This window comes from Corvus brachyrhynchos, unplaced genomic scaffold (assembly GCF_000691975.1).
Source record: "Corvus brachyrhynchos isolate BGI_N302 unplaced genomic scaffold, ASM69197v1 scaffold56, whole genome shotgun sequence".
Classification (NCBI taxonomy): Eukaryota; Metazoa; Chordata; class Aves; order Passeriformes; family Corvidae; genus Corvus; species Corvus brachyrhynchos.
Window position 1 is genome coordinate 908,902 of NW_008238664.1, and position 11,809 is coordinate 920,710.

At 40.5% G+C, this 11,809-nt stretch overlaps 1 protein-coding gene across 2 annotated transcripts in view; it reads left to right on the forward strand.

Annotated features, from left to right (window-relative positions):
• The window catches only part of CHST11 (carbohydrate (chondroitin 4) sulfotransferase 11), a 193,281-nt gene that overhangs the window by 91,628 nt on the left and 89,844 nt on the right, over positions 1 to 11,809 (forward strand). For both annotated transcript variants that reach the window (XM_017737912.1, XM_008636379.2), the window contains one exon: positions 9,531 to 9,616. In XM_017737912.1, the coding sequence (XP_017593401.1) occupies positions 9,531 to 9,616 (86 nt within the window). The remainder of the gene's footprint in view (positions 1 to 9,530; positions 9,617 to 11,809) is intronic.

The window sequence follows — 11,809 nt, forward strand, 5'->3', positions numbered from 1 at the left end:
AGATTATTCCTTGTTCACTCCTTTTTTCCTCTGGGACGTGCCTTCAGGAGGTGGAGTTGGTGTGCTTGGCTCATCCACTTGTGTATGTGTGAGGCATGGCTGCATTTCCTCAGTAGACAAAGTCCATCAAAAGGTTTTAATTAAAGTCATTGAAATGATGGGGGCAATGGAAGGAGACAGATGAAGGGAGTAGTAGGACTGCTTAAACATAAGCAGGCACTGAGACCTCGTGCATTCACCATGGTGAATGGTTTTCTTGTGTTTTGAGAATTTCTCCTCAGAGAAAGACAGATCCAGAGTGCTCAGTGCCTCACCCCGGAGTTGGCTGTAAAGCTGGGCTCTATAATGGAAATACAGATTATGCTAATTGGGATGAAGTTTTATAGTGCTAATGTGTATTTTACTCTTCTATGTGGTGAAGTGCAGTCTGGGTGTGAGGAAGCTGACAATGTCCTATTCATATGTAAAATGTTGTGAAGGATCTGTGGTTTGGGATATTTCAAAACTGCCACATGAAGGGATTCGTACATCTGAAAGCAATATTATCCGTGTACACTCATTGCTAATGGAGAGAGGAGCCCGTGAAAGCAGCTTCCCAGCCTCCCTGTACGGATGTGCAGATCCTGCTGGAAGAAGGCAGGATTGGTGGAGAACTTCTCTGGTCCAGTGGGGCAGGACATGGGGCCAGCATTGCTCTACAGACCTGGAGCTGTCCTGATCCCAGTCAGCTGAGGCAATAAACAGCTGCTGGAAAAGTAAAAGATCTTGCAAAGAAACCCGTTGTGTCTCTGTGCCTTGGGATTACTTGGAGTTTAGAAGAATTAAACAGAATAAACTCTTGGAATAAGACAGTAAGCCCAGCTGTGTATTAATTATTAGTTCGGACAGCTTTCAAATCACAGAATCAGGCCTTAGCTGTCTTTGATACTTTTTTCCTTTTAATATCAGCATTTGGCCCTCACATTGCCAAGGAAGTAGCATCCTTAATTTGTGAGAGCTCATCTGCTTATCCAACAAGCTGCAGTCATAATCCTCTTTGCCATAATGAATGACTGCTCTGGAAGCGATTACCGCAGGATTTCATACTTTCTTTTCTGCTTATCAAATTCCTTAGTGCTTCTTTTTTGTAAAGAAAATTGTTGTTCATAAAGCACAGTAAAGTATCAGGAGGATGTGACTGCACTAAAAATACCAGGGGCGCTGCTTCAGAGGTGGTAAATCTTGGTCCATCTGGACATGTTGCTGGGACAGGAATGACCTGTGTCCCTTGGTTTTTGTTTGTCAGGTCAGGTGTGCATATGTGTGTGTGCACTGCTTCTGCCTCAAGTTCAGAGACCACAAGTTTGAGTGTTTCATTGCTCCAGGTTAAAAAGACTGCTGCAGCTCTATTTTCTATTCTGCTTGGCTTGTGAGAAGACTTGCTGTGTGTTTCAGTATATCCATTGCAAATATGATTTTGTGTTTCATCTGTGCACATCTGTTGAAGAATAGCAAAGGAACAGTAGCTCAAATAGACTGCAGCTGCAGCAGCCGTCGTTTTCATTTTGACTGTGATTCAAGATAAATACTTTTAAAATTACAGCTTTCTAAAGAAACCTTCCTTTAAAGGTTTTTCTCTCACTCCCTCTTCTTTTCTTTTTTGTGAGCTCATAAATAATTTTTGTTAAGTAGACTGGTACAAACAGTGTGATGGAAGTAGTGGGAAATGTAGAAAAAGAAATCCAGCTTCTTATTTTTTCAGGACAATGCAAATGTACAGCTTTTTTCCCCTGGACCTGTATTTACACAGTTTTCTTTTGAACTTACATCAGAGAGATGGGATATAGCCAACTATCTACAAACCTGAAAACTAGGGTGATAAGAAGAACAGAGTAGAGCATTTAGCTCTTTGCTATAAAGACAACCCAGCAGCAGATGTTGATGTTGTTACAGTGAGTACCTAGAAATTGGAGGAAGGCATGTTTAGAAACCTGTAAGCCTTGTTAGAAATTTTCCTACCTTACCAGATTATTGCAGTCTCATTTTGCAGAACACATGGCTGACTTGTAGTGGAAAAGTAGGAAAAAGTGTGATGTCCAGAAAGAGTTTTTTTCTTTGCATTTGATGTACTGGATCCACAGTGTCCCTTCATGCAAATTTGCAATGCACGTGTTTGTTTGTGAAATAGTTGTAGTTCAAGGCATAATTCCTAAGCTTCTAACTTCATTTGTGGAAAGTTGCATTCGAGATAGAAAAAAAAGGGGAAATTAATTGTTAAGTTGATGTAGATGGTAAAATTTTTAAAATTTATTTATGAACACTTAGTTCATTGAGAAAAGAAATATACTATTTTGATCAATATTTTGTAACATCTGGCTTTGGTGACATATTTTGGTGGCATAAATTACGGCATTCTCAGAGGTGAGCAGACAGCTGAGGTGGTCAGTGATCTATCCAGAATGGACCTGTGAAATATTGTGATGCTCCCCGATCTGCATTTCTTGCCAGAGAAAACAAGGTTGTATCAGAAGAGTTCTGACCAAGTCTAATATAGTTTGTAGTTTGCACCCACAAAAACTTGCTGCTTTAAAGGAAGCCTGTGTGTTCCAGAGATAAACAAAATAGAGCTCTCCTCATGGGAGAAGTAAAGCCTGTGGAAAAGTCTCTTGATTTAGGTTTGTGGATAAGTTCTTGAGACTTCTAAAGAAATGCTGTATAGATTAACATTTTTAAAAACTGCTGGAAAAAAGTTTCTCATTGTTCATTAACGGGAAAGATGGTGTACTAATTTATGCCACATGCAATGTCCGTAGGGTGACCAAGGATCTAAGTCTCTGCATAATTTCACCCAAGGATATTAACTTCCCCACTGTGCCCAATTAAATCCATCCCCATGCTAATCTGAGAACAAACAGGATAAAACACAAATTTATTTCTGGAAAACTGTCTAAAGCAGAAAGGAATTAAATATCTCTCTATTCTTTGGAGGGCATTTACAACTTTTGTAATTAGTGATTAGAGCTCAGAAACAAATGTTGAGATTCATTTCCTTACTGTGCCAGGATTTATTTCATGTAACCTCAACCATTTCAGGTTGCTGGTCAGTGGAAGGGAGAGGAGCCACCTCCAGAGCCACGTGGGGTGGCCCATCTCTGCAGCCGTGGCTCTCTTGTTAATTGTAGGAGCTTAAATGAGTGGCTTATAGAAATCTCGCTTCCTAACATGAATTCAGTCTGTAGCAACTAATAGGTCTTGTTTGCCTCTACTCTTTGCCTCTACTTTTCTGGCCAGTGAACTCAGGACTGTTACTTTGCTGGTCACTGGCCCCATAACTTGCTTTCCTACTCTTCTCAGCTGTAATCATTTCACTAAGGTGTGAACTCCTTTTAGTTTTTATCCTTTGCTTTTGTTGGATCCATTTTTGCTTGTTTCTCAGGCTAAGTAAACCCTTGTTTTTATTGTTACTGTCTGGTGTAAGGTAAAATCTGGTTCTCCATTGATATAAAGAAGAAGAATTGTCACATTCTCTGCATTTGAGACTTTGGCATGCTTATATACAACACCTAATCTGATTTTTACTTTCTAAAAATAGATCTCTCAAGCTCCAGGGAAGAAAGCTGCAGTGTTGCCTTAAGAAATCAGAAGAGGCCAGACAAGAGTTTAGTCATAAATCCTTGTACCTGTGGTCTCCAGATGAAGGACCAATAATTTAGTCTAAAATCCTGAGCTGAATGCAGCAAAGCACAAGGCCCCAGATGTCACAAGATGTTGCTATCAATCCGTTGATCTTTGTGAACCCCTGCTGAAGGATTAGTGTTCATAAATCATTGCCTGGAGAGCTATCTCAAAGTCTCCTTACTCAGGCTTTGTAGCCAGTGCTGGGTGACAGCATTTGCATTCACTCCTCATGTTCCTGGTTGCCGATTAAAAATTAACCCTTTCATACCGTTTGGTGTCCTTACCCTGATTGCTCTGGAGAAGGGAGCATAGGAATTTTAATGACCTTTGAAATGAGTTAGACTTCTTGTTGCTGAATTTCCTATTTTGCCTGTGGTTTAAACTTGGGTGAAGTCTTGCAGAGGAAGTTGTTGTAAATTATTATGGAAGGCTCGTTTTCCTGAAGCAGAACAAGCTATTTATTAATCACAAGCTTGTTCAGCATGATTTTAGCTAATTGTCTGAAGGGTATGTAGTCAGAATGTTGAAAATTGGGGGGGAAAAAAAAAAAATCAGTCCCAAACCTCTGATGAGCTCTGAGAAAGGGCTACTTCCTTGGGTCACTTACTTCAACTCTGCCCTGAGTTTTATCATGCTTCAAGAACATTGGGTGTGCAAAGTGTTGTTGGATTGAACCTTGCTTGGTTTGGATTCGGATTATCACCAGCTTTCCTTGAGTATAATCCTTGCCAGTACAGACAGAGCATTGTTTCATAATACCATTTACAGAAGAATGTTTACGACTGGGCTGCAGATGTCTACTGTGGTTAACGTGTTTAGTGTACTATTGAAATATGTATTCCAATGCTTCATCCTATGTACCAAATAAAAGAAATTTTCTGTGCTGCTTTGGGGTTGTAGCAGAAGTCTGCAAGAAAAAACCTGTCCAGGTCTTTAGCTGAAGAGAATCTCTAAACTTTCAATGTGGATGTAATTATTTATTCCTGATTTGTTTAAAAATTCAGGAAGTTTGAAGGCAGTAGCTTGTGTAAACATGGCTAGAGATGGCAAAGATGTAAGTAACCATTTTGATGCTGCTGTCTTGCCTCGACCAGGTGGCACTGATTTTTCTGTCTAGGTTGGGTAGGGAATGTTTAGGTGAATGGTCAGCCCTAACCCAGTGGGATACAGCTCAAGGAAAAGCTACTATGTTACGTACCTGCTCTTTGCTGTCAAGAAGATGCTCCGTGGAAAGCATTAACTCTGGCCTGAAATTAGGGGCAGTTGGGCAGCAGGAGAGCAATGGGTTAGCTGGAGAGCAATGTACTTCAGCCAAAACAAGCAGGCAGAACACTGTCCATTTTCTGCCTCTCATGCAGAAATCAGACCAAAAATGAAGAGCAATCAGACCAAAAAGAGGAATATATTGGACTTTTTCTCTAAAACAAGAACAGGATCTGATCTTCAACCAGAGTCTCGCCATACTGCTGCCAGTGCATACTTTTTCCTCCTCAGTGAGAAAAGTTGTGTCCCAATAGGAGGAATGAATTATGTATGTCAGCTTTAAGCAATGCTGTATGAGGGAATTTTGTTCTTTGTACTTTAGACCAGTGTAATGAAAAGTTAAATATTAATATGTCCTCAGAACTTTTCTCAAATATTTGTGATATGAGACTGTTAATTTACGAGGCAATGAACAGAGGTAAAATTTTTACATGTGGCTTTTGTTATCATGCTAGTAATTAGAATAGTACAAGCAATGTAAATCAAATGTTATCAAGTAGGGAGGCAGTTGCTAAATAGCAGCTGGGGAACTTTTAATATACAGAACTCTTGGAAACTGGAACCTCTGACATCTGTGAGATTGTAGAATGGTAGTGATAGAGGTGGCTGCTGAATGCATGCACTCACGCTTGAAATGTCACTTTTTTGTCTCTCTCTGTCCAGTGGAAGAAGTGGCAATTATTTTGTCATTTTGTTTTGTATCTCTTCCAGCAGAGTCTCCTCTGTGACTTGACCCCACACAGACTTGTGAGAAATGGTTTGATTTGCCCTTCTGACACTTTGTGAGAAGGTCACCTTTATGGTTTTCAGTCTCCAAAGTTCTTGGTTCCCATTTCTGCCCCACCCCCTTTCACTTTGTCTAGGTAGTCCCGGTGTTCACATACCTTTTTAGGCCAGTAATTGCCCAACAAAAGTGCTACCATGTCCCCTGTCTCAGTTTTTTGTAGCTCCTGATAGGGAGAGGCAGAAATTGTATTGATGTGGCTTCTTATATTCAGTATTTTCTCCAGAGGTGTCCCATTGTGGGACAGGGTCTTTGCAGGTTACCAAGTGCATTAGAAATGCCTTCTGCCAAGGAGAGGTGATTAAGCCTGGATCACATGATTCCATGTGAATGATCTTCAGTGTTCTTGTGCTCAGTGCACTGTAATTCACAGGTCAAATTCCTGCTCTGGTCTAAATGGAGTTTTCTGGAAGTTGAAGCTGTGCACAGATGCTTCCATTCTGAGATGATTTAAGGCCTACACACGTAGTTCCCTTTTCTCTGTGTGTATATACACAGCTGATTATTGTGTTGATAAGCAGGGCTGTTTATCTTTCTCTTTAGAGAAATTGAAATTTGGTGCCTAGATAGCATCCTCTACAAACTTCCTTATTAGATTCATAGCTAGTGGTTCCACACGTATTTTAGCAAGATGGGCCAAGACTGCATTTTGGACAAATCAGTCCTGGGGATGGAACAAAGGTCTTGTTCTTACAGCTCTTGTATTTAAGTAACAAACTAACATTTCATCCAGTTGTTCACACTCCTGGCTAAATTCAGGGGATTCATGTTTTTGCTGCACTTGCAGTATTACAATACTCTTTAATCATTAAAGGCACTGAATGCTGCTGATCTTAAAGGTCTTTCACAACCTAAAGAATTCTAAATTTCTTTGTCAGCTGCTTCACACTCCTAGTGTGCGTGAACATGATCTTTTGATTGGTTCTTGGACCCATGCATATGCAGTACATATCATTAGATTATAATTAACTGTAATTATGTATGGAGATCAGCCCAAGTCATAAAATGGAGATTTAGATATTTACTATGCTAATAAGAAGATTTGGTGAGGATAAAGGGCTTGATTTTTTAATTTTCACTTCCACAATGGTGTGACAGATCTTTAGAGAAAGAGTTGTTAAAATTAGTAGAGCTGCAGTTACTCTCCACACTACAGATTTCTTACTGCAGAGTGCTATAGGCAAGGTTCAGGCCCAAAAGGTTTTGTCATTGGCGTAATGAAGCACTGCTTCAGAGAAGCTGAGATGGTTGAAAACAGGTTGCAGGAGCCCTGAGAGATGAGTTTGTCCACAGACATACCAGAAAGTGTTGTGAACTATATAAAAACATTATAAGGACAGTTGTACAAACAGTGCAGGTGGGATTTCTGCTGAGGAGAGGGGAGTATTCACCTTTATTTTGATGCTACAGTTAAATTCCAGGCACAAGTACTTTCCAGGTGTGCACAGATGTGCTGTGTACAGTTGTATCAGGCCGTGCTGCTCCTGACACCAATAAACAGGGAACCAAGTGTTGCTATGCTAACCCCACAGTCTGATTCTAAAGGCTTTATTAATGAAAACAAACCAGTTAAGTAATATTGGAAATGATAAAATAGGTTGAATCGCCTCTATGATTAAGGCTCTACATTAGCATTTAGCTTTTGCTGGGAAGATAGCTTTCTTTATTGTCTGTTTACATCTGGAAACAAATCTTTCATGTTGTGTAAATAATTTAATCTTTATTGCTGGTACTGCTGCATATAAAGTGTCGCTGTGTTGATACCTGCTGGCTAAGTGAAGTAGGGAGGGATGGATACATTTATGCATGGTATTATTTTCTGTATTTAATGGAAATGAAAAGTGAAATAACGAGTTAGGGAACACCACACTAGAATTATTGTTCTTTGTCATTGTGGAACAAAGCATCAGTGTTGCAGGACCTTAGTTAATCACAGTGTAATGACCTGGATACACTGAAGTGTTCCCCTCTCCCTCTCCCCCTGCTGTGGTGTTTTAATGTGCTTTGCCCTCGAGTAGAAGGCTTCATTTTGGAAAGATTTTTTTATTGAGGAGGGGCCTATAAAATGATTTTCAGAGCTTCTCTGGACACAGCTCCTGATATAAGAGTATGGAGGAGGAATGCAGATGGAGGATAAGGTGGACAGGAGCTCTGTAGTTGGAATGGCTGCTGGATGTCTCACATCCACACTTTAAAATTTTCTTCCTGAAACCACCTCCAGGCTCTGGAAGCTGACATTAGTCATGTAAAATATTTTTAAAGTTTTAACTTTTTAAAACCCATTGTAAGTTATCTTTTAAGAAGGCACATTAGCACAGAAATGGAGGAATCTCAATACTTGTCGGCAGGACTAAAATTGCTCAGAATTTAATCAAGTGTTTAAATGTGTCAATTAAAATTGTTGCTTCTACTAACATTACTGTCTTCATTGTGAAGAAAATTGAAGCCAGTTTGTTTACTGAGTATGTCTGACTCCTGCCACAAGACCCGTGGAATCTGTCTGCTTAGGGAAAAAGCAACCCAGCATGTTATTAGATAATTACCTCCTATTGAAAAATAGATATGAAGTGAGTGAAGGAATCAGTTATGTTTCCAGATTAAACTGTGTAGAGTTTTCTGTGGTTTATATTACCTGATGTATCAATTATGATTCTGTATTAGGCCTCAATATTAAAACATTACTGGACTGTATTCTCTGACTTAGCTTGAAGCCCACAATATCATGTCTGCAAGTGGTGCAGCTCATTGCTCTAGCACACTTCAATAGTTTCTGGTTACAAAATGTGGCAAGAGGTGGTAAAAGCATGCCTGACTCTGCTTAACGTGATGTTCCCAGCAGAAACATCTCTTTTTTTCCTTTGTTTTTTTAGTTATGTCTTAATCAAACCTTGATGAGACAAATCTTCTCTCACTGCAGTGCCTGATGTGGGTGTCTGACAGCCTGATACTCCTTCTGTAGTTCTCAGGGGGAGCTGGGGGCAGAAGAGTGTTAGCAGAGGATGACGTGGGCCATGTGAGATTAGAAGCACAGCAAGCTCTTGTTTTCCTCTTGACTACAGAAGGTGGTTGGAGCCAAATGGCTTCTTAGAGTTTTATGGCTACAAAGGTCTAACTGGAAGCTGATGGTCTCTATCCCTGCTAGGGCTCAGGTCAACACCTCTCCTGAAAATTTTCTTGTCATCCAAAATGCTCCTTGATCAGACCTTTGACAAAGCCTTTGGTTTGAAAACCTGCTGATCTTCAGTGGGGATAACACAGCATGTGTTGGTTTGCGGATCAGTCAAATTTCCAGTTGCAATATGTAGAGCAAAATAGTTTGTGGCAAGAGGGGCAGCAATGTTTGACTGTATGTGTGTTGTGTACTGATGAGTACCTGTTCTAGGTGAAACCAAAGAGTTAGGCCAAAAGCTTTAAAATCATGTCTTTTAATATGAGGTTCCTGTGTGCATCTGTGCTTAGGCTGAGAGAGGCTCAGACATTGCCTCTCAGAGGTGCTGATTATAGGAATCCATCCGACTCTTCCCTGGTGATCAGAGAAGTAGATAAATTGTGTTACTTTGGTCCCCATGCTTGAATTTTTGTGCACCCAAACTGAGAGTTGTTGCATAGCAGCTTTTACAAGGGAGCCTTTATTTTCAGTAACTTCCACAATAGATTAAGGGTTTAGCTCTTGGACGATTGCTAGGGAAAAGAAAATTAGGACTTAATGACAACACTGTCTAGAATCCCATGATCTGTCAGAAAATCTTTTCTCACTGTAGGTATTGCAGTTGCTTCTTGCTAACCAGTGTTGCTAACCTGTACTAATTTCAATTTCCCCTTGCAGTAATGCGTAGAAATCCATTCGGGATGGACATTTGCTGTCGGAAAGGATCCAGAAGCCCACTCCAGGAACTGTATAATCCCACCCAGGTGAGTGTCTCGTGGCTATAATTAAACTTCCCAATCCAGCATACAAATACCATCTCTTTTGATGATATTTTGGTATGTTTTTCTTATTTACATGCAACAGCTGCCTTCATTCAGGAGAACTGATCCAGGAACCTTCAGGGTTTAGTTATAAAGTTCTACAGTTAAGCTAAGGGCCTGATTTTTAAAGGCTTTTAGTGATTTTAATGATGTGGACTCCTCCAAAATCTTTCCTTAGGTACCCAAAAGCCTTAAAAGGGTATACTTTTTAGATCTAGCTAGAAGCTGAGGCGTTGTGTTGACACAGAGTTGCAGGGTGGGGTGAGAGAATGTGACATGATCTGCATGAGACAAGGAGTGCAGCAAGACTGTAAATTGTAATAATAATACATGAATATAATTTATATGATTTTCAGGTAGCCAGCTGCCTTTCCTCTCCTGGTCCATGGCCTGTATGGAGTCTAGACAAACACTAGCTCATGTTCTTCCTTACACAGTGTGCTATTCAACACCTGACTGTCTTGATAGGAGCTTAGGATAACCTCAGTTATTGCTCCTCTTGTGACAAGCAGCAGAGGAAAGCCACCTGAAATTCATGCTCCTGTTTGCTCCTTTAAATCAATTTATTCCCTACATGTGGGCTGAATTGGCACATTCAGGAGAAGCATTTCCTGTTGGCAGCTGAGAGGAAGTGCTGCCATTGAGAGAAAATGCCAGCTGACTATTAAACATATTTATTAAAGTTTAACAACTGCCTATTATATATTTATCCATCAATGAATACATTGAGTTTTACTAAATTGGCTATTAGGGAAAGTGACTATCCCAGTAAATCTAACTTGTTAGATTTAACAAGGCAGTAAATGTTTTAAATACTATTTGATTATGAAGAGACTCACTATATAGTGTGCAGAAAGAAGTCTGAGGGATTTAAAGTACTTACATAAAGAATTGACAGCAACCCAAAGATATGTGGTGTCTGTTATGTAGCACAGTAAAGCTCCGTTTGCTCGTTAGCGTTGTTTTTATGAACGCAGGCTGACTTTATAATTCAATTCGAATTCTGGGCATGACTGGGAACATAAGTTTGTCATGCTATGATACCACCCCTTATTGGCTGTTATGGGAATCAGCATTGCATAAATGGAAAGTGCATGCAGAAGCCCTGAAGAGGAAAAATCCAGTGCTGCAAAGGAAAACTATTAGCATTTGCAGGTTAAATTTAGAGACTCTGTGCAGATACTCAAGAAGAGCGGGTAAGGGAGAAGAGACTGGCTGAGTAATTAGTCTCTCTGGGGTCTGCTGTATGTCAATCAAAACCTTTTGCCCTTTAACGTCATTAAAGGCCAAGCTGTAAGAAAGAAACATCCACTGAAGGGCCATCATCCCAGAGCCCTTGCAAATTTGGACAACTGAAAAGATTTCCTGAGCTTCCTGAAGCAGGGGACATAGCTGGCAGCTCCTTCACTGCCTCTCCTTCCTTTGTGTACCCTGACCAAGCAAACCATTAGCATCACTTTCAGGGCTCACCTGTGAGCCAGCCAGAACATCAGTGTTTGAGGAAGTGCAGCAGTTCTGGCAGCTGATGTTGAACTAAAGAGATGATGTTTTTTATGCAGAAGTGTTTCCATCACCTTGCTGATACCATTTTTATCAAGCTTCTAATTTTTGTTTCTTTCTTTGTTTTTAGTTGTTGCTTGATTTTTTGGGAAGGGGGCTTTGCATGCTGCCCTCAGTGCTAGAGGGACAGACAAATGAGTGTATGCAATCTGGGAAAACAGTAATAGGAAAAAGCAGTGAGTAGAGGCTGCCAGAGAAAACAACAGACTGGAGATGACACCTAGAATGTTTCATCAAATACACGGTTAATTTTTTTTTTTTCCATTTTTGCCCAAAGAGATGTCTCTCTCACCTTTCTTAAGGTGGCAGATTAGAGACTGGTGTGTATTCTGGCAGGAGGGTGCTTGTTCCTCAAGAGTGCACCAGTACGTGCAAGGGTGGGGGGAAGGAGATTGGATCTCTTATGTTTCCTTGCTGCAGCAGTCGCAATCAGCCATTTCTAAAGTCAGCTCAAAAGTCAGTATACAATAAATACGCAAGAAGACAAGGCCAGGCTGGATGGAAGCTCTAGTGCAAGGTGTCCCTTCTCATGGCAGGGGGAACAAGATGATCTTTGAGGTCCCAGCCCAAACCGCT